The sequence below is a fragment of the Amblyraja radiata genome, chromosome 10, assembly GCF_010909765.2.
Source record: "Amblyraja radiata isolate CabotCenter1 chromosome 10, sAmbRad1.1.pri, whole genome shotgun sequence".
In the NCBI taxonomy this organism is placed as follows: Eukaryota; Metazoa; Chordata; class Chondrichthyes; order Rajiformes; family Rajidae; genus Amblyraja; species Amblyraja radiata.
In genome coordinates, this window is record NC_045965.1 from 26,063,029 (window position 1) to 26,089,934 (window position 26,906).

The following is a 26,906-nucleotide window of genomic DNA, read 5'->3' on the forward strand; positions in this document are numbered from 1 at the left end:
TTATTTCTTGATTCATTTAATGAACTCATCTTATTAATTGGTAATTTCACTGTTAAATGGAAAGATGTGAAAGAACGGTGATATACAGCAGGCATTTTTATTCTAAACCATTCCCTCGTGGGTGATTTTTTTGTTTGTCATTTCTCACTATATGGAGTGCAAAATGGACTTTAATAAGATTCTTTAGAAGAAAAAAAGGCATAATACCAGCTGCTTAATATATTAAAAAATCCCCTTCTCAATACATTGCTGTCTGACAATTGATCAGAACGCTTTCACACTTGATTTTACAATGATGTAATTAATTGCATTGTCTTCAGTTGTTCCTCAGTTTCCTCAATGGATCTTTAATTTATTCAATATCAGTTATAATGTAAAAGTCAAACAATGCCACTTTAAAAAAGCAAAATGTCTTGTGATGTAAGGCTGAATTCAAAAGATCTTTCTGACTTTAAATTATCGTCAACTTAGAATTTAAAAATGACCATTGAACCATAGTCTTTATTCAGTGTATAAAGATAATGTTGCTTGATAAAATTGCTGAAAAATAAACTGTTCAGTTAATTATGTCTTTAATCGAGTCACCTTGATAAAAATGGTTAAAAGATAGGGGGCAGCTATTTTAGACACTTGCGAAGTGATGCATACAGATGAGAAAGTTAACTTTCTGCAATGAACACCAAATGCAATACAATCAAGGGGCTTTCAGAACATACCATTTGGTTGTCGACAACCCAGGTAGAATATAAGGTGTTGTTCATCTAGTTTGCATTGGGCCTCATCTTGGCAGTGTAGAAGGCCGCTGTGGAAAGGTGGGTGTAGGAATGGAAAAGCAAGTTGAGATGACATACAACTGTGAGCACACGATGGCCATTGTGGGCAGAGCACAGATGCACTGCAACTGGATCCTTGCCTGCGTTTGCTCCTGCCAGTGTTGAGGAGGCCGCATTAGGAGCACCAAAGCAGTAGACAAAGTGGATGAGGTGCACATGAATCTTTCCCTCACCAGAAAGGGCTGTTTAGGCCCCAGGCTGATGGTGTGGGAGTAGGTGTAGGAACATCGTTGCCACTGCTATTGTTGCAAGGGAAGGTGCCAGGGGTCATGGAGCGGTGATAAGGAAAGGATGAGTGGACCCGGGAGTCATAGAGCAAGTGTTCCGTGTGGAAAGTAAAGATGTTTATAGGTGGTGGAAATGACAACGGATGATGTGCTGAATGTAGAGTCTGGTAGGGTAAAAGATCAGGACTCGGAGAACCATCTCTGTTTTGCAGAAAGGTGGGGATGTGTGGGTAAGAAAGGGGGGTAGGGAGTCAGGAAATTGAGTTAACCAAGTGGATCGATATATATCCCTTTGGAATGCAAACCATGTTTTTCTTCAAATTTAGAGTAGTTCTCCTTAACCTCATCTGATGCACCAGGGTTGGGGCATATATGCATGATTTTTGTTGTGCTTTGGTTCTGTGGGAGATTAAGCAGAAGGGTCATAAGAAGTTCAATACTTCCATTGGGAGAGTTGTTGAGATGCCGGTAGCTTCACCATTAATGTTCAAGCTTCCTTTTTGAAAACAAAACACTTTTCTGGTTTTTCGCTACAGATGAAGGTTCTTTAAAGTCACCATCTCCTGCCCATTATGTTGTATTTGCCATGCAGCAATGTGGAAAGTACCAAAGCACCTGAGTTTCCATGCTATGAAAGCAGAGCTTTATTGGGATAGAGATGTTTTCCAATTCCTTGCTAATCAGCAGTTACTAATCCAACAATCTTAACAAATGGGAGTTTTCCATATTTTAAGGTAGTGTCAAATGAATTAAGTTTTTCAGCATATTTGTGGAGAATGCTATGTCAGGCAATGAGTTGGAGATGGGCAGTGTGCGCGATTGGGCTCACTGCAACAGAGCAATGCAACAAACATATTTCATTTATTTTAAAAACAGTTGATCAGAAGGACCTCTTTGCTCCGGTATTCGATTCCTTTTGTTTATAAAGGCCAACATGCCATTCGCTTTCTTCACTGCCTGCTGTACCTGCATGCTTACTTTCATAGACTGATGTACAAGGACCCCCAGATCCCGTTGTACTTCCCCCTTTCCCAACTTGATGCCATTTAGATAGTAATCTGCCTTCCTGAAGAAAAGACCATAAAGAAGAAATACCAACAAGGTAATTTTACCAGATAACCTCCGAGTTGAAGATAATTACAAGCGATGTATGTTCATTGAATCATTCCTTTTAATCACGTATAACAATCTGATCATCAAGCTTGAAAGACAAGATATTGCATAAGGCCAATATATATGACAGGGAGTTATGGACTTGGACCACATTTGACCTTCCAAAGTCCAACACCTTGCACATGCTCAGATTAAATTCCACCGACCATTTCTCTGCCCACTTTTGTAGCTGATCTGTAGCTATATCCCACTGTATATTTTGACAGCCTTCCTCACAGTCTAAAGGGCCTGTCCCACTGTACGAGGTAATTCAAGAGATCTCCCGAGTTTAAAAAAAATCAAACTCGTGGTAAGTACGTAGCGGCTACGTCGGAGCTCGTGGATGTCTCGTAGCGGCTCGTAATGCTAACGGCAGGTACTTGGGAAACGCGGTAACTCGTGAAGTTTTTTCTGAAAAATGTCCACGAGAGCCCCGAGTACCTACGAACGGCTATTACCGTAATTCTCCGAGTTCGAATCAGGGGAAACTCGGGAGAACTCTTGAATTACCTCGTACAGTAGGACAGGCCCTTAAGACCCCAGTAATCTTGGAATCTTGGTGTCATCTACAAACTTACCAACCAACCTGTCTATGTTTACATCCAAGTCATGTATATTGACCTTCTACCACAACCCTCTGTCATCTAGAATAGAATTAGAATTTCTTTATTTGTCATTCAAAACAAGTTTGAATGAAATGTTGTTACCATGCAGTCATAACAGTAAAAAAGCAACAAAACACACAATTAACACAATTTAACACAAACATCCATCACAGTGACTCTCCTCCAGGCACCTCCTCACTGTGATGGAAGGTACATCCTTGCTCCTGCGGTCAAGCAGTCAAACTGTTGCGTCGAGGCGATCGAGGCTCCTGTATCGATCCGCCACCGGGCCTTGGAAGATCCAGCAGCTGATTTTAAGCCGCGCCGGGCGATGAAAGACCCTGCGAATGGGCCGATTCAAGCCTTACGATTGGGGCGGACGAAGCTGCTGTTGCTGGAGCTCCCGAAAATCGGTCGCCAACCAGGGACCTGTGAGCTCCCGCTGTTACAGTCCACAGGGCCCGGAGCCGAAACCTCCGAAGTCGGGTCGCAGCCGCAGCGCTGCCATAGCCTCCGAAGTCAGCCAGCTCCGCGATGGTAAGTCCACAGGCTCTGTGACCGGAGCCCTCAAGGTCGATTCCAGTTGGAGGCTGCCAGCTCCTCGACGTTAGGTCACAGCGCGAACGGAGATGCTACACGGAAAAAGGTTGCATCTCCGTTGAGGGAAGAGATTTTTTTTTAAGTTTCCCCCACCCCCCACATAATACACAGCTAAAAATAGACTAAAACATACATCTAACATTGACGATAAGACAAAGAAAGAAAGAAAAAAGACCGACAGACTGCAGGCGAGCCGCAGCCACAAGGTGCCGCCACCGGAAGTATCAGTAAGCTAGCTCGGAATCCATACAACCAAGCCACTGTTATGTACATCGTAATTTTCTGGATCAACCTTCCAGATTCTTCCTGATTTTTATCTTCTCAATGATAAATTGTTGGCCACAACATTTTTTTTGAAAAGATTAATATTTTGTACGTAAATTTATTAAATGGAGTGAAATGCTTTCCATCTTGATAAGTTGTATAATACAACACCTTACGTTGTAGAACACCGAACAGTACAGCACATGAACGGGCCCTTCTGCCCACAATGTTTATGCCGTACATGATGTCTGGTTAAACTGATCTCATCTGCCTGTACCTCATCTATATCCCTCTATTCCTTGCACTTCTATATGCCTATCTAAACGTCACTTAAGTCTTTTAAACGCCCCTATCGTATCTGCCTCTGCTGCCACCCTGCCAATGTGTTCCAGACCCCCACCACTCTTCATTAAACTTTCCCCATTTCACCTTATGGCTATGCCCTCTAGTGTTGAGCATTTGGAAAAGGATTCTGACTGCCAATCCTACCCTAATAAGCGCAATAACCTGGCCCTCAACACCAGCAAAACCAAGGAACTGATTGTGGACTTTGGAAGGAGTAGGAGGGGGACCCACAGCCCCATTTATATCAACGGGTCGATGGTTGAAAGGGTCAAGAACTTCAAATTCCTGGGCGTGCACATCTCTAAAGATCTTTCCTGGTCCGAGAACACTAACGCAATTATCAAAAAAGCTCATCAGCGCCTCTACTTCCTGAGAATATTACAGAGAGTCGGTTTGTCAAGGAAGACTCTCTCTAACTTCTACAGGTGCACAGTAGAGAGCATGCTGACCGGTTGCATCGTGGCTTGGTTCGGCAATTTGAGCGCCCTGGTGAGGAAAAGACTACAAAAAGTAGTAAACACTGCCCAGTCCATCATCGGCTCTGACCTTCCTTCCATCGAGGGGATTTATCGCAGACGCTGCCTCAAAAAGGCTGGCAGTATCATCAAAGACCCACACCATCCTGGCCACATACTCATCTCACTGCTACCTTCAGGTAAAAGGTACAGGAGCCTGAAGACTGCAACAACCAGGTTCAGGAATAGCTACTTCCCCTCAGCCATCAGGCTATTAAACCTGACTCGGACAAAACTCTGATTATTAATAACCACTTTCTGCTATTTGCACTTTATCAGTTTATTTATTCATGTGTGTATATATTTATATCATGGTATATGGACACATTTATCTGTTTTGTAGTAAATGCCTACTATTTTCTGTGTGCTTAAGCAAAGCAAGAATTTCATTGTCCTATACAGGGACACATGACAATAAACTCACTTGAACTTGAACTTGAACTTAATATTTGCAGACATCAGCTGTAATCATAGTCCAAGTTTTTAAATGTTCCTCGCTCCTATGGATAAGTAAGAAAGAGGTTCTGGAGCTGATATCTTTTAATTCCTGCCACAACGTGGTGAGTTGTAAATGAGAACAGATTGAGTTCAAACTTCAGCTCTTCTGTATGGTGGCCATTTGGCTGAGTTATTGGATGGCTGTTGATGTGTTGAAAATGTGATGTCTTCAGAATACAAGCAATAAAATGGGAAGAAAGTGGTTTGCTGTGGAAAAAAAAGTAAATGAAATAAGCAGAGGGCATGCAATACTGCACCAAACATGCCTCCCATTACAATAGTAGTAAGAGGCCAAGTAAATAAAATTTAGATTTAGACTTTAGGGATACAGCATGGAAACAGGCCCTTCGGCCCATCGAGTCTACACCGACTGCCAATCACCCCATATGCTAGCACTCCTACACACTCGGCACAATTTACTTTTTTGCAAAGCCAATTAACCTACAAACTGTCTGTCTTTGGAGTGCAGGAGGAAACCAGAGCACCTGGTGAAAACCCACACGGGGTCAGGGAGAATGTAGAAACTCCGCACAGACAAAACCCATAGTCAGGATCAAACCCAGGCCTCTGGGTCTGTAAGGCAGCAACGCTGTGTCACTGTGCCGCCAAGAATTCTCAAGTCTCAGGTGATTCACTGCTCTCTGCATCACCAGGAGCTTGTGGTAACAGTGTGGGTACTGTAGACTCTTCCACTGAAATGGTGGGAGGTTCCTAATGGGGGAAAATAAAAAGGAACTGCAGATGCTTGTTTATACCAAAGATAGACACAAAATACTGGTGTAACCTCGTGCATCTCTGGAGAATTTCTCAATTTCCTGATTGGCCCACTGAGTTACACCCGTCTATCGCTCATGAGGTAGGTAATTTATAAGTTGATGCATTCCTTCTACTCAAATACCCAAAAAACTTTGCAAAAGAGGATTACTGAGTGTAACATGTTGTCATAGTCCAGCAGAACTTTATAGGCAGTGAATCAGTCTGTTAACAGAGGCAAATCAGAGTCCAAAGAGCGATTCTGGGTCATAAATGGGAGAAAAATAAGTTGGACAACAGAAGGGTCCCAACCCGAAATGTTACTTATCCATTTTCTGTAGAGATGCTGCCTGACCCGTGCATTGGTATAAACCAGCATCTGCAGTTCCTTTTTATTACATTCGTACGTTGTCTACATTGGATTTCTTTGGTTTGATTGTGTGTATTCCCAATCATTTCTTTCCTCCACCTAAAACTGTTGGTTGTTGACAAATTGATTCCTTCTGAGCTTTGCACCCCTTTCCCACTGATACACCCCTTTAACCTTCAAAGGATAGGATTTGATGTTTGCCTTGAAATTGGCATTCTGATTTGAGGTTGGTTGATTACAAGTAAAGTGACTTAAAAATGAAATTGACCTTGATATTTAGTCAAGCTTAAAGTCCGAGGTGTAAGACCCTTTGTTTACTATTGGATGTAGAGAGCTACAGCAAGGACATGGATTTCTACAACTGGGATGATCATACTTGATAGTCAGCACAACTCGGTAATTACATACTGCTCACACTTTCTGGGATGTATTTGATCGGAACGTTTATTGTGGGTCTTGGGCTAGAGACGGTTTGAGATGTGTTTGCACTGCAAGGATGTTGCGGGCAGCAGTTTGTGCATTCTTGTCACACACAAAGTTGTGCGTCTTGAGATTCTGTGATGTAGTGCTTTTGAAAAGAGGAGGGGGTAGTCGCTTTGCTTAGTTCTATGCCAGGAACTGTACTGCAGTATTTCTGATTGCAGAGAAATGAATGAGTTCACTTAAGGTGAGAAGATGTAGAATCTGTGTGAGATGGGAGTTATGTGAAATGAAAACTGATGTGTTCATTTCTGTGGAGTTGAGCATTGGTCCGTGTACCCTTTTCTGCAGCAAAGTTGTTCCTTATAAGAATTAAAAGGGACATCTGCTGCTGCATGTGTCCAATGAATTGACAAATCGGGTTACAATTTCTGATGGATCGAATGCGTCTGAAAAGACGTTTGCTGTACTTCTGTTCAAAATCGTGTACATCTGAGATTTCAGGTAAAGTGGAGCTAGGTATTGTGTTGGTTTTGCAGCGTGACAGTTTGCATTTGTAATGTATAATGATGCACGGTTAATACCTAAAATAAACAAAACTTAACCTAAAAATGTTGATGGGACAGCAACCATGCAAACTAAAATATAACTGACGCAGTTTGCAGAAATTGTATAACCTGAGAAGCAGCACTGCTTGAATGGCAATGCTGGAAATGGTTTGTTTTATCCAGTTCAGAGCACTGATTAACTCATGAAGCACCAATTTGTTATCTGTATGAGCTGTTCTAATAATTTTTTGGAGTTTGAATTCCAATTGCTTATGCTTAGATTTTTAATATTTGCTTTTATCATTTGTTCGATTAGTAGGAGACTATTTGGATATTATCTTTGTAGGTCAAATTCACCATTTGATTCCTCTGATAGATTTCATATTGATAATGACAGCATCTTTTGGACAATAACACATACAGATTCAAAGTCACTTGCTGCCCACTGTTTTGCTATTGAGATTATTTTCCATCAAGGTTATCCCAGTCATGTCACTGGCTGCAATGATCTTTTGACAAATCCACAAACACATGATTGATCCTCTGATCCGCATGTGCAAAATATCATCATTTCCAAAGATGCATTCCTGCAGCAAAAACACCATGGTTGATAGATTAAAATATATTGCTAATGCAGAGATTTATTGACATGAAAAAACCATGAAATCCTTAAATTAATCTTTGGAAATTTCTTTTGGGATTATTATTTATTAAAAGTGAAAAATCCAAGCCTCAGAATCAGGTTCAGAATGGCGCATTAAAACCAGTGAGGTAACACGGTTCTGCTTTCATGATTTCCAAGTGCAGTCATGTTTGAAATTTTCTTCTATGTAAATGACAGCAGTATATTTTAAGAGGCATGCAAACAGTTTGGTAACATTTTTGAATTGGTATGAAAGGAGTTGGAAAGACCAAGACCTATCTGATTAATCTCATCAATCTGGAATACCACGATGTAAAATCATTTGTTTTATGTATTTTCTAGCTAATTGCAATTTTTTGAAGATAGTGTCCCATCAATTCTCTACACCGGGCTGTTTACGTTTTCCAATAATAATTTTTTGTTCAATTAATTTGAAATAATTTAAATTCCATTAAAAATAAAGCTTGAGGGTGATATTGCTGTAAAACACCACACTCATAACATGCATGCTTATCTGGACAATTATACCATATTTTAAAACCTTACTTTTCATTGGATTCCAGAATTCAGATTCCTGTTGGAAAGTCTCCAAGGCAATGAAAGTAACTAACTTAATATTTGGAAAGAACACAATAAGTTCATAAGTGATTGGAGGATAAATCGGCCATTTGGTCCATCTTCGCCATTCAATCAAGGCTGATCTATCTCTCCCTCCTAACCCCATTCTCATGCCTTCTCCCCAAAACCCCTGACACCCGTACTAAGAAATGCATCCGTTTTTGAAGGACGTGGGTTTAACATTTGGTGTTTTCTGTCAGATTTATTTAAATAATGGAGAAAGAATGCACTTAAGGGAGAAAGGGTACCTCATTTCATTGTGAGCGTTGATGTGTGTTGGAATTTCACTTGAGCATGTTATTTTTGTTCTTAAAACAAGTTTATTTTATCACCTGAATATATGGCCACACATACAAATCATAATTAAACACAAAGGGAACATGATGTGTCATGCAAACGGTGGCACACAACTTGTATTTGTATGCAAGAATTAAGAATCTGTTTTAAATGCTTTCCCCAATGTTTGTTGGAAAAACATTTGGAGTTTGTGCTGCTTCGAGAATTTAAGTGAATTGAGATGGATGCTTCGATATTTCATGCATTGTTCTGTGGTCAAGAGGCACTTAACCTTGCTGCTGTAAATTTTGTTCTCAAAAGCTTTTATTGTGTTTGAAAAGTATACTGCAAATTGTATCCAGCCAATGATCAAAGAGTTGCGGGTCTGTCACCATAAAACTAGTTTAAGGAGATGAATGAAGTGCATGATAGGATGGAAGAGCATATTAGTGGGTAGCTTTTGAATGTTGATTTAATTGCATTTTCTTAACATAGCTCCTTCACAAGATTTTAAGTGGTAAATGTGGATCTCACAAAAATCTTAATATTGTAACAGTCAATGATCAAGAAGTGATCTCTCCGCTCGCAGTCCAGCGTTCAGCTCGGTTTTGAACAATCTTGATGTTCTTGTCACAACACAGGGGGTGTACCATAAACAGAAGGACATAACTGGTTCAAGAGACTTGTTCACACAATCTTCTAAAAGACAATTACGGATTAGTATTAAGTGCGGGCTTTGCCAGCAATTTTCACAATCCATCAATAACAAATAAAAACTACATAGTCTGGCAATTTATTCTAAACTCCTCTTGAGCTGCTGTGTTTTATAAGTCCTTTCCACAAGTTTGAAACAATGATCTATGATCCTGACAAACTGAACATCCAAGCATTTATTATTAAAGGGATACAAACATATCATAACATGACAGAGACATAACAAGGGCACAAAGCAGTTCTGTGAGTGGTATATTGCCCCCTAAATAATAATGATAATATATGCGGTTATGTATATCAGGAAAATAGAGGTGCTTTTTAATAAGGGGAATACAATAATTACAAGGCACTTTGGTCTTTATGTTGACTGGTTGTAACTAGTAGATAACTTGGTGTTTTTGGACTTTCAAAATGTCTTCGATTAGATGTCCTTTGAGCAAAATTACAGCACATGGTATTGGCGGTTTAGTGGTACGGAATGATGATTGGTTAACGGAATGGAAACTGAGTAGGAATAAATCATTCATCTTCAGTCTCTGAAGCTCTCACTAATGTCATGCCAAAATGATCAATGTTGGGTTCCCAACTGTTCATAATCTATATAAATGATTTGGTATGGTAGACATGGAGTTTATATAGGGTTAACAAATGCTTCAAGAGCAATGGCAATGTGGGCTGTGGATAAATGCAGAGAGGCTTCAGACCAGTGAAGGACATTACAGATGGCATATAAAGTGAAAAAAGTAAAGCCATTTACTTGGGTAGAGCAAACGGAAAGAGAGATATTTCGTAAATGGTGAGAGATTGAAAGATGTTGGCATTTCAAGGGATCACCCTGTCCTTGTGACAATTAATATGTAGGATCATAATGCACAAGAAGGAAGACAGTATATTTGCCTCTATTGCAAAAGCATCTGAGTACAGGACTAGAGATTAGTTAGTTGTTCTAGTTATATACAACTCAAATGAGAGTGCATCTGGAATGTTGTTAGATCTTCATCTGATCTTCAAACCTGATCAAGGATGTACTTTGATGGAGGGAGTTAAACAGCATTCACCTTATTAATTTCTGAATTGAACATGAATTTGTTATGAAAAGAGTGAGATGGAGTGAATACACTTCCAGATTTTAGAAGGAATTTGTTATAGAGTGTGTTTTTTTGTAGGGGGCTCAATAGCATAGATGTGGAAATTATGTTTTGCCTGGCTGTAATATCTAGAAATAGGGCTCACAGTTTCTAAGTAAGGTGGTCAACCTTTCAGGATAGAGATGGGAAGGAAGTTTGTCATCCAGGGTACTGACTCTTTTGGAATTCTCTTCCCAAGCCGGTTGTGGAGGCTTACTTACTCAAGAGATTTAGGAGGAATATTATTTTAATATTAATGGGATGAATAGTTATAGGAGACTGTAGATGCTGAAATCCTGACCAAAAAGAAAACTGCTGGAGAAACTGCTGGCTGGAGAGTCACAGCCAGCATCTGTGGAAGGAAATCGATAGATGATGTTTCAGACCTAAAGAAGGGTCTTGATGCAAAACGTTTGTCTGCTATTTCCTTCCACAGATGTTGCCTGAAGATGTATAGAGCTGGGGTAGATAAGCGATACTGAGGAAAAAGTCTGCCATGATCTTATAGTATGATGAAGTATGTATGAGGGATAGAATGCCCAACTCCTACTTCAATTTTTATTATGTTCATATATTTTGTATATCTTGTCCTCCTCCCTAACACTAGAACTAGACTTCTTTTTAATTCTCTTGGGAGTTACCAATGCATTGCTGAAGGTTTATATTCTGAACCCTAAACATTTTCAATTTTTTTTTCATCTGGTGGGAGAGGAGAAGTTGTTCCTCCAAGATAAATGCTGGAAATTTGAAGTGTGTTTAGGCTATTTTTGAGTTAACAATATTTCATTCATTCTGTGTCTCTTTATTTGCAGACGTGAAAGGTCCTCCAACACACAGACTGTCGTGTGGCCAGTCCCCGTATGCAGAAACAGCCTGGGATCAGAAATATTGTATGCTGACTGACAGCCAGATGATCCTTCTGAATAGGGAAGAAGAGGTAATGATCATAAACCCTGAATTGCCAATAGACAAAATGAAAAGCAGTTTGTGTATTGTACATGAAATGGGAGCCTTTATGCAATGACCTCCAACATTTTTGGGACAAAGACCCATCATTTATTTATTTGCATCTGTACACCACAATTTGAGATTTGTAATAGAAAATAAAATCACATGTGGTTAAAGCGCACATTGTCAGATTTTAATGAAGGCCATTTTAATACATTTTGTTTTCAGTATGTAGAAATTACAGCAGTGTTTATACATATTCAAGGCACCATAATGTTTGGGACACAGCAATGTCATGTAAATGAAAGTAGTCATGTTTAGTATTTTGATGCATATCCTTTGCATGCAATGACTGCTTGACGTCCGCGATTCATGGACATCACCAGTTGCTGGGTGTCTTCTCAGACGATGCTCTGCCAGGCCTGTATTGCAGCCATCTGTAGCCATTTGTTTTGTGGGCTAGTCCCCTTCTTTTGCTCAATTGGGTTCAGATTGGGTGATTGACTTGGCCACTCAAGAAGTTTCATTTCTGTTCATGAAGTCTTCTGCGGACAGTGATCATTTTGTAGCTTTGTAAAACTCCTTTGTTGCTTTAGCAGAACGTTTGGGATCATTGTCTTGCTGTAGAATGAACCACCGGCCAATGAGTTTTGAGGCATTTGTTTGAGCTTGAGCAGATAGAATATGTCTATACACTTCAGAATTCATTATGCTACTACCATAAGCAGTTGTATCTTCAATGAAGATAAGTGAGCTAGTACCTTCAGCAGCCAAACATGCCCAGGCCATAACACCCCCACCACCGTGTTTCACAGATGAGGTGGTATGCTTTGGATCTTGGGCAGTTCCTTCTCTCCTCCATACGTTGCTATTGCTATCACTCTGATATAAGTTAATCTTCGTCTCATCTGTCCACAAGACCTTTTTCCAGAACTGTGGTTGCTCTGTTAAATACTTCTTGGCAAACTGTAACCCTGACATCCTATTTTTGCAGCTAGCCAGTTTTATTCTTGTTTCTCAATCTCATAATGGCTTGTTTGACTTTCATTGGCACAACTTTGGTCCTCATGTTGATAAACAGCTATAAAAGTTTCCAAAGGTGATGGAAAGACTGGAGGAAAGACGAGGTGCTTAGAGCTCTCGTATACCTGCATTAAGGAGGCAATTAAATGCACCTAAGCAATTACAAACGCCTGAGAAGCCATATGTCCCAAACATTATGAGGCCCTGAAGTGTGGGGGACTGTATAAACACAGCTGTAATTTCTACATGGTGAAAACAAAATGTGTAAAAATACCCTTTAATAAAATCTGATAATGTGCACTTTAACCACATGTGATTTTTTTTCTATTACAAAACTCAAATTGTGGAGTACAGAGGAAAATAAATAAATGATGGGTCTTTGTCCCGAGCATTATGGAGAGTACTGTAGATTTAACATATCCAATTAAAAGGCCAAATATCTCAGAACATGGCCAAATTATTTCCCATTTAAGATTGTTTTTAAACATATTTCTATTATTTAAGTTCATTTCACATATTATTTGTCTGCAACTCTCCTTTCATAAACAAAACCATTTGTCTAAAACAATTAGATGTTTTTCAAAATCTTTCTGCAACTTATCACAAAAATTAAGTTTTTAGATGAGGCAAGGGTGATCAGAATATGGGTGAGGTGCATATTGAGATGTATTTCAAGCCTAGATCTAGTATGGCCTCACTCTGGATGTGAATATTCTTTATTAGTAGTCTTATTTGGGTAAGCTAATTCCAGGAAATGCTGAGTGTTGAATTACTCAATCTGATCTGTATACCAATGAGCTTTATTATCACAGCAACTCAGTGTCCTTCAAACGATTCTGAATCTTTGTGCCTATTATTCCCGATTTTGTACATTAATTAACTATTGTAAGCAAATACTTTCTGCATAGCAATGGTTGAAGAATGTCACCCAACCTGGAGCAATTGGACATTCTTGTCTTCTGCCGATAGTCCATAAATTCAGAAATGAGTAATGAAATAATATGCACCTTTCTTTATTTTGATTTTCTGACCACTCATATGTCGTCCAAATTTGGAGTAGAAATCATTCTATTCTGGATCTGTATGTATTTCATTCATTTTGCATGTTACCTCTAGTGTGCCAAATGTTATGCCTTTTGGGGAATTATCATGCATTTTTCCCAAATAAATCTTATTTGACACTCAAATCATTAGAAAAAAGCTATTGTCCTGAGTCATCTGCTGAGCAGCAAGCGGTTCAAGCTTGCCAGCCTGAATGAAGCCTGCTTAAATCTTCTCCCCAGGGCAAGTCCCACAGAGTGAACATCCCTGTGGGGATCAGGCTCATAGTTGATCAAGGAGGTTCAGCTCAAAGCAAGTCTTTCCAACCCTTAATTGGAAACCCACTGATAGAATTGCTGTATAAGCTGATTAAATTGTGCCCTGACACTCAGAACCATTCAAGTTCAATGAAGAATTATATATAAAAATCTATAATTTTTTCATAAAATAATAATGTAAACATTTATAGATATGCTTATTTAGATAAGTGTATTTAAATTAACTTAATTGGCATAAAAAAAGGAAATTACTGGATAATTTCTACCTCATTAATCTTTGTCTTTAACTGAATGAACTTGCTCGACAGTCAGCAGGCACGTTAACCAGCATAATGGAAGGAGTAATCTGGGGAAGTTTGCACACTGCAGCAAAGTCCATGGTACGTCCACAATTGGAACATAGTCAGAAAATCACCAACAACCAGCTATCACAAATATGAGGATTGCAGTCCCAAACTTCTGCAGAATTAAGGAGGTTAATGATCCATGTAATATTTCAGATGAAAGGGCCTGTCCCACTTGGGCGTCATTTGCGTGTCATTTACGTGACATCATTTACGTGACATCATTTACGTGACGCACACGTGATGAGCACACGGCGTGCATTACGCGCGCATGGCACATGGTGTGGCGTAGGCAGTGACGCGCGGTTGCGTGCGGCGCCCCAGGAATTTGGGATTCACGAAATCTTCGTGACATCTGCGTGATGCGCAAATGACACCCAGGTGGGACAGGCCCTTCAGATATTGTTATTGTTTCGATCTCAATGATATAGATTACTGCTATAGTAGTGTACATGCTAAACTGAGCATGCCTGTCTGAAACTCTGAGGCTGTAAAGGGCAAACAGATTGGACAGTAATTGGCTGGATTTGATATATCATGCATTCTATTAAACAGGATTTACTGGGGCAATTTTCCATATTGTCAGTTATATACAAGAAATGTCATTATGTTGGAACAGCTTGGCTGGAGGTGCAACTAGTTCTCAAGCAGAAATCTTTAGCACTACTCCTGGGATATTGCCTGATCCTTAACCTTAGCTGGATCCACTGCTGTCCACCATTTCTTGATATCACGTGGATTGAATTGACTGAAGATTGGCTTCTGTAATTGTATGGATAATCATGGGATGTAGTCTCCCCAGGAATTGAACGTGATCACTATTACAAATGCTGTCATGGACATTGGCACATTCATATTGGTGGAGTTGTATTCAAGCAGGTTTATGCCTCATGTTGAAAAGTGAAAACTACAGATACTAGAAATCCAAAATGAAAATAGAAAATACTAGAAATAATTTGTAGCTCCCTGAAGGGAGAAACAGAATTACATAGCCTTTCATCAGAACAATTCATCAACCTGAAAGAACAGACAGGAACAACTCTCAACACTGGTGCCTGGTCCCCTCTTATACTCCCTTCACTCTCACAATCATACAGCTAAATCTGAATCTACTTCCATCTACAAGTTTGCTGACGACACCATTGTGTTGGGCTGAATCATGAACAATGATGAGACGGAGTACGGGAAGGAGATAGAGAACTTAGTGACATGGTGTCAGGGCTGCATGAGGTGTCAGGACAATAACCTCTCCCTCAATTTCAGCAAGACATGGAGTTAGTTATTGACTTAAGAAAGCATGGTGGCGTACAAGCCCCAATCAGGATCCATGGTGCGGATGTGGAAGTGGTTAACAACTTCAAGTTCCTTGGCATTAATATTACCAATGATCTGTCATAAACCAACCACATTGAAGCGACAGCCAAGAAGGCATACCAACGCCTCTATTCTTGAGTGAGGAACTTCGGCATGTCTTGAATGACTCTTACAAACTGCTATAAATGCACCATGGAAAGGTTACATCGCAGCTTTGTTTGGGAACAGTTCTGCCTAAGACCGCGAGAAATTGTAGAGAGTTGTGGATAGATGGAAATAGAGGCGCTGGTATGCCACCTTGGCTGTCGCATCAATGCGCTTGATCTACGACGGATCATTGGTAATATTAATGCCAAGGAACTTGAAGTTCTCAACCACTTCCATATCCACACTATCAATCCTAATTGAGGCATGTACCCCATCATGCAGACCAGGCTTCCCACCATTGACTCCATCTACACTTCATGCTGCCTCGAAAAAGCAGCCAACATAATCAAAGGATTGTTCCCACCCTGTTCATTCCTCCTCCTCCTTGTTTCCATCTGGCAGAAGGTGCAGAAGCTTGAAAGCGAGCACCATGAGACTCAGGAACAGCTTCTTCTCCTTCATTATCAGGCTTCTGAATGGTCCTTAAAAAGCTAGGATACTGTTTGATTCACCTCTTACCCATTCAGAACATTGGACTTTGTCTAAGGAACCGATCCACGACAATATTGAAATTGCAAAAATTGAAAGAGTGTTAGTGCATAATGTAAGTTTTAACCACAAACCATTGTGGTGATTATCATTATCAATGATTGCTGTTTCTAAAATAAATTCTAGATTACTAACTGAATATAAATTACGTGGATTTCATGATGGTATTTGACATGTCTCCGGATTATTTTTCCAATCTTCTAGATTACTGCTTTGTTGACTATGCATCACTGCATGTCTGTTATGCTAATTGAAGTGGAATGGACAGAAATGTCTCCTCTTCAAGGGGAGGTTTGTGTCCATTAATCTTCAATTACTGTGGTGAGCTGCATTATTGAGTTTGTTGATGATTATGTTGATCAAAATAGTTGTAAACTTCAGAATGATATAGACAGGACATAATTATGGCAGATGGAGTTCAGGAAGCAGTCTTAAATGTTGCACTTTGGAAGGACTTGCATGGTAAGGCTATACAAGAGTCAAATCAAAATTGTCATATGTACTATATATAATGATATGTACTATATAGCATATCTATCTATCTATATACTATTAAAACTCTGTGTGTGCTTATTTGTGGGTGTCAGATTTGGCCTTTGATTCCTTGGTCTGCCAAAACCACACGCAAAAACTCCAAGATTTTTTCCATTTCGCTAGCGAATTCACTTTTACATTCACTAATGCACTCCTCACACATTTGGACATTTACAATGTACATATTTTTAAATAAAATCCTTCCCCCCCCCCTACTCACTCATTTTGTCACCTCCTGCTGGCCAGCGACCATAACGGCTGCTGACGTCTGGCTCTGCTCTAAAAACGCCAGCATTGTTCCCAACGGCTGGTGCCCGGCCCGGCTCTGTCACGCTGCCTCAAGCCAAACATCCGATGTTCAACCTTTAACCAGGGCTCTGGGAACTCGCCATCTCATGGGGACGAGGCTTCCGGAGGGAAGGCAGGGACAACTTCGGATCCAGCAGCAGAGTGGCTCCGTTAATGCATTGATTCCATAATGAGTTCAGTTCGGTAACTAAACCCCCCTTTTGTGCAATGTTCAAGAATCTGATGGTTGCTGGGAAGCAGCTGTTCTTGAACCTGGAGACCATGCTTTTCAGGCTCCTGTACCTTCATTGTAACGAGATGAGAGCATGCCAGGGTAGTGATGATACTAGCAGCTATTTTTGAGGCATCGCCTCCAGTAGATCCCTTCGATGGTAGGGAGGTTAGTACTCAAGATGTACCGGGCAACTTTCTGCAATCACCTATATTCCTGAGCATTCAAGTTATCGAACCAGGCGGGGATGCAGCCAGACAGTATGTTCTCTGCATCGTACATCTGTGGAGATTGGTTAGAATATTCGGTGACATACTGAATCTCCTCAATCTTCAAAGGAAGTAGAAACACTGATGATGTTCTTTATGATTGCATCAATATGCTGGGCCCAGGACAGAATTTCAGCAATGTGCATGCCCAGGAGCTGTTGACTATTTCCTCCGCTATCCTGTTGATGAAGACAGGTTCATCGATCCCTGACTTTCCTCTCCTAACGTCAAAATTCAGCCCCTTGGTCTTGCTAACGTTGAGACCAAGATTACTGTTCCGCCATCATTCAATCAGATTATAAATCATCCTCTTGTTCTCAGACTCATCGTTACCAGTTATTCACTTGACAAATGCATAGGACAAATTTTAAGAATTTAGATAAGCTGTGAAAGTTAATCATTTAGAAATTCATGGCAAAAGAAGTATATAAGATGATTATTTTTTGTGGGTACACATGTTCAAATTGAGTATAAATGAATTGATGGCAAGAGAGTTTTTGGGAACTTCAGATATTACTGCTTAAATCTTAGATCACATACCATGAACAGTTCTGGAAACCACATTTGTACCAGCATGGACTTGATAGGCTGAATGGCTTTTCTTGCCATCGTGGTCGGCGCGACTCACGTCGCAGCGGCCTCTGCAGTCCGTCCGTCTTTTTATTATTTTTTGTCTCGTTGAATGTAGTTTTTATTTTATTTTTTTGTGTATGTGTGTGGGTATGTGTGTGGGGGGCGGGGGAAACTTTTAAAATCTATCCCCTGCACGGAGAACCCGACCTTTTCTCTGTCGGGTCTCCGTTGTCGTTGGGGCCTAGCACCATGGAGCGGCCTCCAGCAGGAACGACCTGGGGCTCCAGTCGCGGAGCCTGCGGACCTACTCACCATCGCGGAGCTGGCCGAGTTCGGAGCGGGAGGAGCGGTGGTGGCGCGCTGCTGCGACCCGACCCCGGGGATTCGGAGGCTTACCGCAGGTCTGGTGGATAGTGACACCGGGAGCCGACGGGTCCCTGCTGGGAGACCGCTTTTCGGGGCTTCCGCAACGGCGACTTCACCCGCCCGAGTTGCGGGGTTGAAGAGTACCTGGAGCGGGGCCTTACTTACATAATCGCCCGGCGTGGCTTGGAATGGCTGTGGGACTTTGCTAGCGCCCGCCGGGGGCTCCAACAACAAGACCCGGAGCGTGGCCTTGCATCACCCGGCGCGGCGTTAATGGCCTCGAGGCAATTACCATCGCCCGCCGGGGTCTTTGACTTTGACTCTGACATCGGGAGGGGAATGGGAAGTGCAGGGGAGAGATAAGTCTTTGCCTTCCATCACAGCGAGGAGGAGATGCGCTGTGATGGATGTTTGTGTAAATTGTTTTGTGTCTTGGTTCTTTTTTGTGTGTATGACTGCAGAAACAACATTTCGTTTGAACCTCAATGGGGTTCAAATGACAAATAAATTGTATTGTATATGAAATCTCTAAAGACCATAGAATGAAACAATAAATTATTTTTATAAATGATATCAGAGATCAAGGATAGACACAAAATGCTGAAGTAACTCAGAGGGTCAGGCAGCATATTTGGAGAAAAGGGATAGGTGACGTTTTGGATTGGGACCGTTTTTCAGACACTTGATCAAAGATCAAGGACTTTGGTTTTGATAAAATGGTTGGCAACATTAGAAATGTTTCAATAGAAAATGTTCAGTAATCCATTTTTTACTAAATCATGTCCACACTATAATAGGATCTATCCACCAGCCTCCCAGTTCAATCTTAGTGAGTTTCAGGCCATTTATGAACTCTGTGAGGAGCAGTACATGCAGCCTCCATTTCCAACATTTCTACAGCATTAACCATCACAGTCAGCACCAATTATCCTGGTTGAAATGGCCTTGTTACAAAATCTGTCGAGTTTCTCACCTTCTACTTTTTAGGTGAATTTCTGCAATGGAATAACTTGCTCAGGAACTTCAGATAACTTGTTGTCTTTTATCACTTACACGTCCGAGTTCCCCATAGATAGAATGCCCTCATTGAGGACTGTGGATACTCTCATCATTCGGGAAACATCAAATAACGGGGGGGATGTGAATGTAGGTTTTATTAATAAGTTGGTAATTGATACGTAAATTGATGGTGGTGTGGATAGTGAAAAAGATAGCACCATATCGATTAAGAGCTGTGTGAAAAGTTGGCTGAATTTAATCCCAACATCTGCGAGATGATGCGTTTTGGGAGTAGGTCCTGTAGCATAAATTGAAGGGCATTGTTGAGTGAATCAAATCATACTCACTGATCTGGTACAACAGTATTTATTGAGTAATGCATACAACACACTACAGCATGTTACTTCTACTGTCACTGACTGGCAGCACATGTCGGGTTGCGATAATATGAATGGTGGTGTAGTAGGCGGAGCTTATAATAATAAAGCACCACATTGGTTAGTAAGTAAAGTAACCTATCTTTTCTTGTAAGAATAAAAAGTGAAACACATCTAAAATAAAGTGATATATATGTATAAGCACGTGACTAGGTGCTGACTGATTAATACAGTAACCAAAATGCTAATAGCGCATACAGGGAAGTACAGATGGTTCAAACAAAATCCCCGTATCTAAGGGGCGGCCTACAAACCCGTCCCTTACGCATACGGTACAGATCCGTATCTCCTCCCTTCACCGGCGAGATTGCCGGCGTCCCGTGTGGCGAGCGCACTGGTGACCCGGGGGACAAACACTGCGAAGTAGGCGAGCGGGGCACCGAACGTGGTGGTGAGGGAGCTGGAGACACAACCAATGGTTGGTCTGCAGCTGGAGGGCGTGAGGGAAGAGAAAGTCCGTCAGTAAATGGGTAGATTGGACGCGTCGCATCAAGATACGAGGCAGCAGGACGTGGTTCCTTCACAGGAAGGAGATGTTGACGGTTGTGTCTGGAGATCCCTCCATCGGCACTCACCAGGCATGAGCGCGGCTCTTTTGTGGGACCGTGGATGAAACCCAAACGGCCATAGCCCTTGTTGGTTTTGAAGGCGAGTGACTTGCCCACTGGAGAGAGGTTTAAGTGGTTTGCTGGACATCGAAAAATCGCTTTTGGGTATCGCGTTTCAGCTGGAGTTGTTTCTGTGCAGCAAGTGGTGAACGAACCTGTGGCTGCAGCAGTTGTTGGGGCACAGGCAGTGCAACACAGGTTTGTCAGGACGTAGGCGTTGGGCAGGAGACCCCAGTATTGGATCATGGACAATGTTTCTTAAGTTGAGTAGGTCCAGGTAGACATCGGATTTAGCAAGATGCGAGAGCTCCATCAATTACGTACGACATTATCATTACTGTGAACTGGCCGTTTAAGATGGCTGTTGTTCGCAGGCTGTTCATGGGGCTCTTGATAGCTTGTCAGCCAGATGCATGTCCTTGCTCCTTTTGTAGACTAGGGTAAAATCGAAATAAGCGAGGGTAGGGGCACTGGACAATTGTAATTTAAGGATTTTGAATGCCCTCTCGTGTTGTGGGTACCAAGACCATGCAGTGTCCTTGTGAGTCAGTTGTCGTTGGGGGGCAGATATTTTGCTGAGCTTGGGAATGAATTTCCCCAAGTAGTTAACCATTCCAGGAATCTCTGCAAACTTGTCACGTCAGTGGGAACTGGCATCTCGTTGATGGCAATGGTCTTGGAAGGGTGACGTCTGAGGCCATCACTGTTGAATACATGTCCGAAATAATGGACCTCCTTGACGTGAAATCTGCACTTCAGAGGGTTGAGCTTGAGATGGATGTCTTTTGCACGGTCCAGTACTTTTTTTAAGTTGGCATCATGTTCTGCCACGTCACGTCCAGCAACGAAAATATCGTTGACAATGATGGCACAAGGATACCGCATAAATAATTGTTCCATTGTACGCTGGAATACTTTGCTGGCAAGTTGATGCCAAAGGGCATCCGCAGAAATTTGTTAAAGGCCAAAGGGGGTGCCGAACGTGGTGAGATTGGACGAGTCGGGGTCCAGCGGGATCTGCCAGAATGAACTTTTGGCATCTAGAACGGAAAACCCAGAGGCACTGCCTAGCTGAACAGCAACTTCCATCACCGTGCGCATCGAATAGTGCGGGCGTTTGATCGCTGTGTTCAGGTCTCTGGGGTTGACACAAATTCAGATTTCTTCTTTGTTTTTCTTTGTTGCAACCACCATTGTGGAAATCCAGTCAGATGGGTCGGTAACCGTGGCAATGACACCCAGGGACACCATCCGCTGGAGCTCATTGTGTACTCTGTCACGCATAGCATGTGGAATGTGGTGTGGTGCTCATACCGCAGGTAAGACATTTGCATCGGTGACAATGTTGTATTTGATGGGTAGCTTCCCAAGCTTATCGTCAAAAAGTTCCTTGTACTGGGAAAGTATCTGCTGGGTGGAGCATTCGGCAGGAGTATTTGATGGACAGCAGGCCCCAAAGGTTACCAGTCCTAGGTCCTGGCATGCGTTAATGCCAAGCAGAGTTGCAACTTTCCCACGGACAATAAAAAAGTTCAGCTTGTGAGCTTGTGACGCTAGGTGGCAGTTCAGCTCAGCTTCTCCAATTAGGTGCACCGCCCCTCCTCCGCAGGCTAACAGAATGACCGATGTGTTTACAATATGTTCGGCATTTTTGATCTGTGTAAATTCGGATAATGACATGACGTTGCATTTGGCTCCGGTGTCGATCTTTGCGACAGTAATGGTATTGTTGACACAAAGGGAGAATTCAGGGTCGAGTTGCTTGTTAGTGGAAGCAACCAGGGAGTGTATGTTATGACTGTTATCTTCACGCTCGGGAAGAGTGACTGGAGGAGGAGCTGGTAGTTCTTGGTACTTGATATCAGAAGCTTCATGTTTTAAGAGGTCTACAGAATGTCTTGGGAGTGAGCGATTTCCACGGGCTCGGCAGCATTTAAAGATATGGTTTCTCTTTTTGCAAAAATGGCATGGTTTACCAAAGGCAAGGCCCAGTTCGCGATCCGCGGGGTGCAACCCGCCACAGTTAGAACACTTTTCAAAAATCTTTGAGATTGTCGAGATGATGTGTGGGGCTGGGAGCGCTGGTCACGGTAGGAGGTGTTGGTAGCATCAACACGGTATGAGGAATGCGGTCCAGGCCCCATTGATTTAGTGTGAGAGGTTGTGATCTCAGCAATACGACAAGCATGCTCAGCTCTGGCCAGGGTTAGTTCAGTATCACGGAGCAATTCATCACGTACTTTATCACTGAGGGTACCACCCACCAGTCTGTCACGGACGAGTTCATCACATAGATTAGCAAAACGGCATTATGTTTCAGATCGCTGATGTAATTTTCTGCAGGAGCAAAGTCGAAATACTCTGCTCGTTTAATAGCTTCTGGGCCAGCGACGTTGAGAAGTATAGAGGCATGGTGTTCTGGTGGAACGTTGCGATGAGCAGCAGGTATGTAATGGTTGAAATCACGCTTGTAAATCTGCTAACGTTCAGCAAGGTCTGAGTCAAAAATCAGAGGATCAGGTTTACGGAATGAGCTGGCCATAGCAACACAAGAAGAGGGACAAAACGGGTGAAAATAAAATACTGGAAATACAATAAAAACCGATATACTTAAATGTGGAGTGGGTTGACCACATCTGACACCATGTTGAGTGTAATAATACATACTCACTCATCTGGTACAACAGTATTTATTGAGCAATGCATACAACACACTACAGCATGTTACTTCTACTGTGCAGCAGCACTGACTGGCAGCACATGTCGGGTTGTGATAATATGAATGGTGTAATAATAAAGCACTACATTGATTAGTAAGTAAGGTAACCAATCTACAGGCATGAAGGGATGTGGATGAACAGGGATTTAGGAGTCCAAGTCCTTTATTCTGTGAAATTGGTTATACAGGTAGATAGGATGGTGAAGAAAGCACATGTTATACTTATCATAGTAGGTCTGGGCATAGTAGGTTGGGTGGTTGCAACTTGGAGTATTGTGTTCTAATTGCGATGTTATAAGTAGGATGTGGGTGCCCAGGAAAGAGTGCAGAGGAGATTCCCCTACATTACCTATATTAGAGGATTTTAGTTATCGGAAGAGGATCGTTCTCCCTGAAGCGAAGGAGGCTGAGGGGTGACCTGATAGAGTTATACAAAATTATGAGGCCGAAATAAGGTAAACGATCAGAATAGTTTTCCCATGATGGGGGTTTCCAAAACAAGAGGGCTAGGCTTAAGGAAGAAGTTTTGAATAGGATTTGAGGGTATAAAGTTTTTTTTAACACACAGTGGTTGATATCTGGAACCTGCTTCCAGAGGAGATGATGGAATCTGATTTAATCACTATTTTTAAGAAATTTAGTGAAGCATTTTAATATGCAAAGTATAGAAGGATACAGCCTTGTAGTTCTTATAGATGCATGGAAGTGATAAGCTGAAGGGCCCATTACTGTGCTTTACGACTCTTGACTCCATTCAAGCTACATACTCCGCATCAGATGAACTCTTAAGACTCCATCAGTGTATCAATGGTTCAATGGTTTTATTATCACATGTACCAAGGTACAGTGCAGTTCTTTTTTTTGCATACAGTTCTGTAAGATTATTGCCATACATAAGTGAACTGTCCTCCCTATGTGATTGTTAACAGTAGAACGTAGATTGACAGCCAGCCAAACTGGACGCGAGTCAGGAAATTAGCATCTCTGCTCTTAAGTTTAATGATTTTCCAGTGCTGTCATTCTTAATATTGAAAAACGAGTGAAAACTATAAAGGAGAAGAAAGATACACAAATTACTCTCCTTTACAAAAATATACAAATCCTCTAAACAGCAGAACATATAGGGCAAATATATACTAAACAACCCTATTAACAATCAAAGTAAATCCTACTCCTTGTATGTAAGGTGCTACAAAATGGCCGCCGGCTAACAATCTATACATTCACAAATGCTATGAAGTTAATGAAATGAGTTAAACATCTGCCATAAATATTCTCTAATATAGCATTCCAAGCATACAGTGAACTATATAAACTTACAGCCATTGCTTTCTTAGGCGTAGCAAGCTAGGATTTGGATGGATTGCTTCTGCTGCTGAACATGACAGAAAAAACAAAGACAGGAGACTACTTCCTGCTTCCTGCTTCCTGCTTCCTACTTCCCGTGTGCAACTGACCTTTAACAATAAAAGTCCAATAGATGGCGCCATTGCACATAAGTTCCAGCAGAGGACAGACTAATAAGTACAATCCTCAATTAAGTACAGATTGCAAAGAAACAGCCCACTGAGTCCATATGCAAGAGTCGCCAGCTTTTAGCGCCATTTTCAGTCCAAGCTGCACCTGGCCATAAAGACCTGCTGCAGCTGTCTTGAACATTCGCATCATCCAGCGAACCATTGTTCGCTTTCCTTGCCTTGCCACCTTATGTGCCCCAGTGGCGCCTCCTGCAGTTGACCATATGTGCGCGGAAGATAAGACACCCGGTTCTTCTTGTGTAGGAAAGAACTGCAGATGCTAGTTTAAATCTAAGGTAGACACAAAATGCTGGAGTAACTCAGCGAGCAGGCAGCATCTCTGGAGAGAAGGAATGGGTGACGTTTTGGTTCAAGACCCTTCTTCGGACTGATGTCAGGGGAGTAGGCGGGACAGAGATAGAATGTAGTCGGAGACAGTAAGACTGGTGGGGGAACTGGGAAGAGGGAGGGGATGGAGTGAGGGAAAGCAAGGGCTATCTGAAGTTAGAAAAGTAAATGTTCATACCGCTGGGCCTAATTTGCGCTGGGCCTCACTCTGACAATGGAGGAGGCCCAGGACAGAAAGGTCAGATTGGGAAAGGGAGGGGAGATAAAGTGCTGAGCAACCGGGAGATCGGGTAGGTTAAGGCGCCCACTCCCCTGATATCAGTCTGAAGAAGGGTCTCGACCCGAAACGTCACCCATTCCTTCTCTCCAGAGATGCTGCCTGTCCCACTGAATTACTCCCGCATTTTGTGTCTACCCAGTTCTTCTTATTGGCCTTTTATTCTAGCGTTTGCCAGCATTGTTGACTCCCTTCACCCTCCTCTGCTTTTCCCTCCTCTCGGGGATGAGGAGGAGCTTGGCTCAGCAACTTTCCACTCCAGACGGGGTTCCATGGCGAGCGAGCCAGATCTGCTGCTGGGATAAGACATTGCCGCATGGCCCGTAGGGAGCTTCTACCTGTATCACTATCTGTACCTTGATTACACATTCATTCAATGATAAAAGTTACCCATGTTCATTGTTCTGTTATTTGGCAAACTTTCTCTCACTCAGGGCATTGTGGAACAGGGATAATCCCGTTAATACTGCAGAAGGTGATTCTGATTTCTGAAATCACTCAATTGACTTCTGGTCTCTGGTACTTGTGTAATCTACTGTTTCTCATTAAACCCAACTTGCTTGTACCATAAATGTGAACGTTGACAAAAATGTGCACCACTTTTATATCTCTGCAGGGTTGCCCCCTTTCTACTCTTGATTGTTAAATCTGAATCATGTTATTCCTCATTCTTCAGTGCCCATTCCATACACTTTGCTATCTTGCATCCATCTGTCTGTCTGTCTGTCTGTCTGTCTGTCTGTCTGTCTGTCTGTCTGTCTGTCTGTCTGTCCTCTCATCTTGCCCACATCTGTATTGTAATTACATTTGCATTCTTACAAGGATAGTATGGCGCCACACAAATTTGGATTTAAATCCAACTATATGTTGGGTGAGGTGGGCAGGGGGGACACACGAGGGGCAGGTATATCTCCACTTTTTTCTTTTCTTTTTTTCCTTTTCCTCTCTTACATCTTTATTCACTCTTTGGCCACACTACTTTGGTCGTCTAGGGGTCCTATCTTTTCACTTTTCACTTTTTCCCTCTCTTGTTCTTTCTCTCTTCGATCCCCCATAGAGCTACGATTTTTCGCTACCTTACCATTCTCCTGTGCTGCAAGACAAATAAGTTTTGTTCTGATCTATCTATCTATCCATCCATCTATCCATCCATTCATCCATCCATCTATCCTTCTATCTCGTTTGATCTATCTATCTGTCTGTCTGTCTATCTGTCTGTCCTGTCATCTTGACCACATCTGCGTTCTGATTACATTTACGCAAAAACTATCCCCCATAGAGCTACGATTCTTCGCCACCTTACTCACCATTCTCCTGTGCTGCAAGTGAAAAAAGTTTTGTTCTGATCAGTCAAATAGTACAAAAGTTATTAAGATTTAAAATTTCCTCTTCCGGAACCGGTCAATAACGCGGCAATAACGCGGCAAAGAGAATGAAAAGCTGAAGGGGTGGAGTGTGTTGAGCAGCCCGTGCAGAGTGTGCAGTTCGCGGGGAGCGTGCAGAGAGTGAGCAGCCTGCGGACTGCTTCTGCGGGCGACCAGCACGACCAGCCAGAAGCTGCTGAGTTGAGCTGGAAGCCTCTGAGTG

General features: G+C 42.0%; 1 protein-coding gene across 5 annotated transcripts in view; it reads left to right on the forward strand.

Moving 5' to 3' along the window:
* rasal2 (RAS protein activator like 2) overlaps positions 1-26,906 on the forward strand; it is a 351,759-nt gene that overhangs the window by 120,850 nt on the left and 204,003 nt on the right. For all 5 annotated transcript variants that reach the window (XM_033028400.1, XM_033028395.1, XM_033028394.1 and 2 more), the window contains exon 2: positions 11,321-11,445. In XM_033028400.1, the coding sequence (XP_032884291.1) occupies positions 11,401-11,445 (45 nt within the window). In that variant the 5' untranslated portion in view covers positions 11,321-11,400. The remainder of the gene's footprint in view (positions 1-11,320; positions 11,446-26,906) is intronic.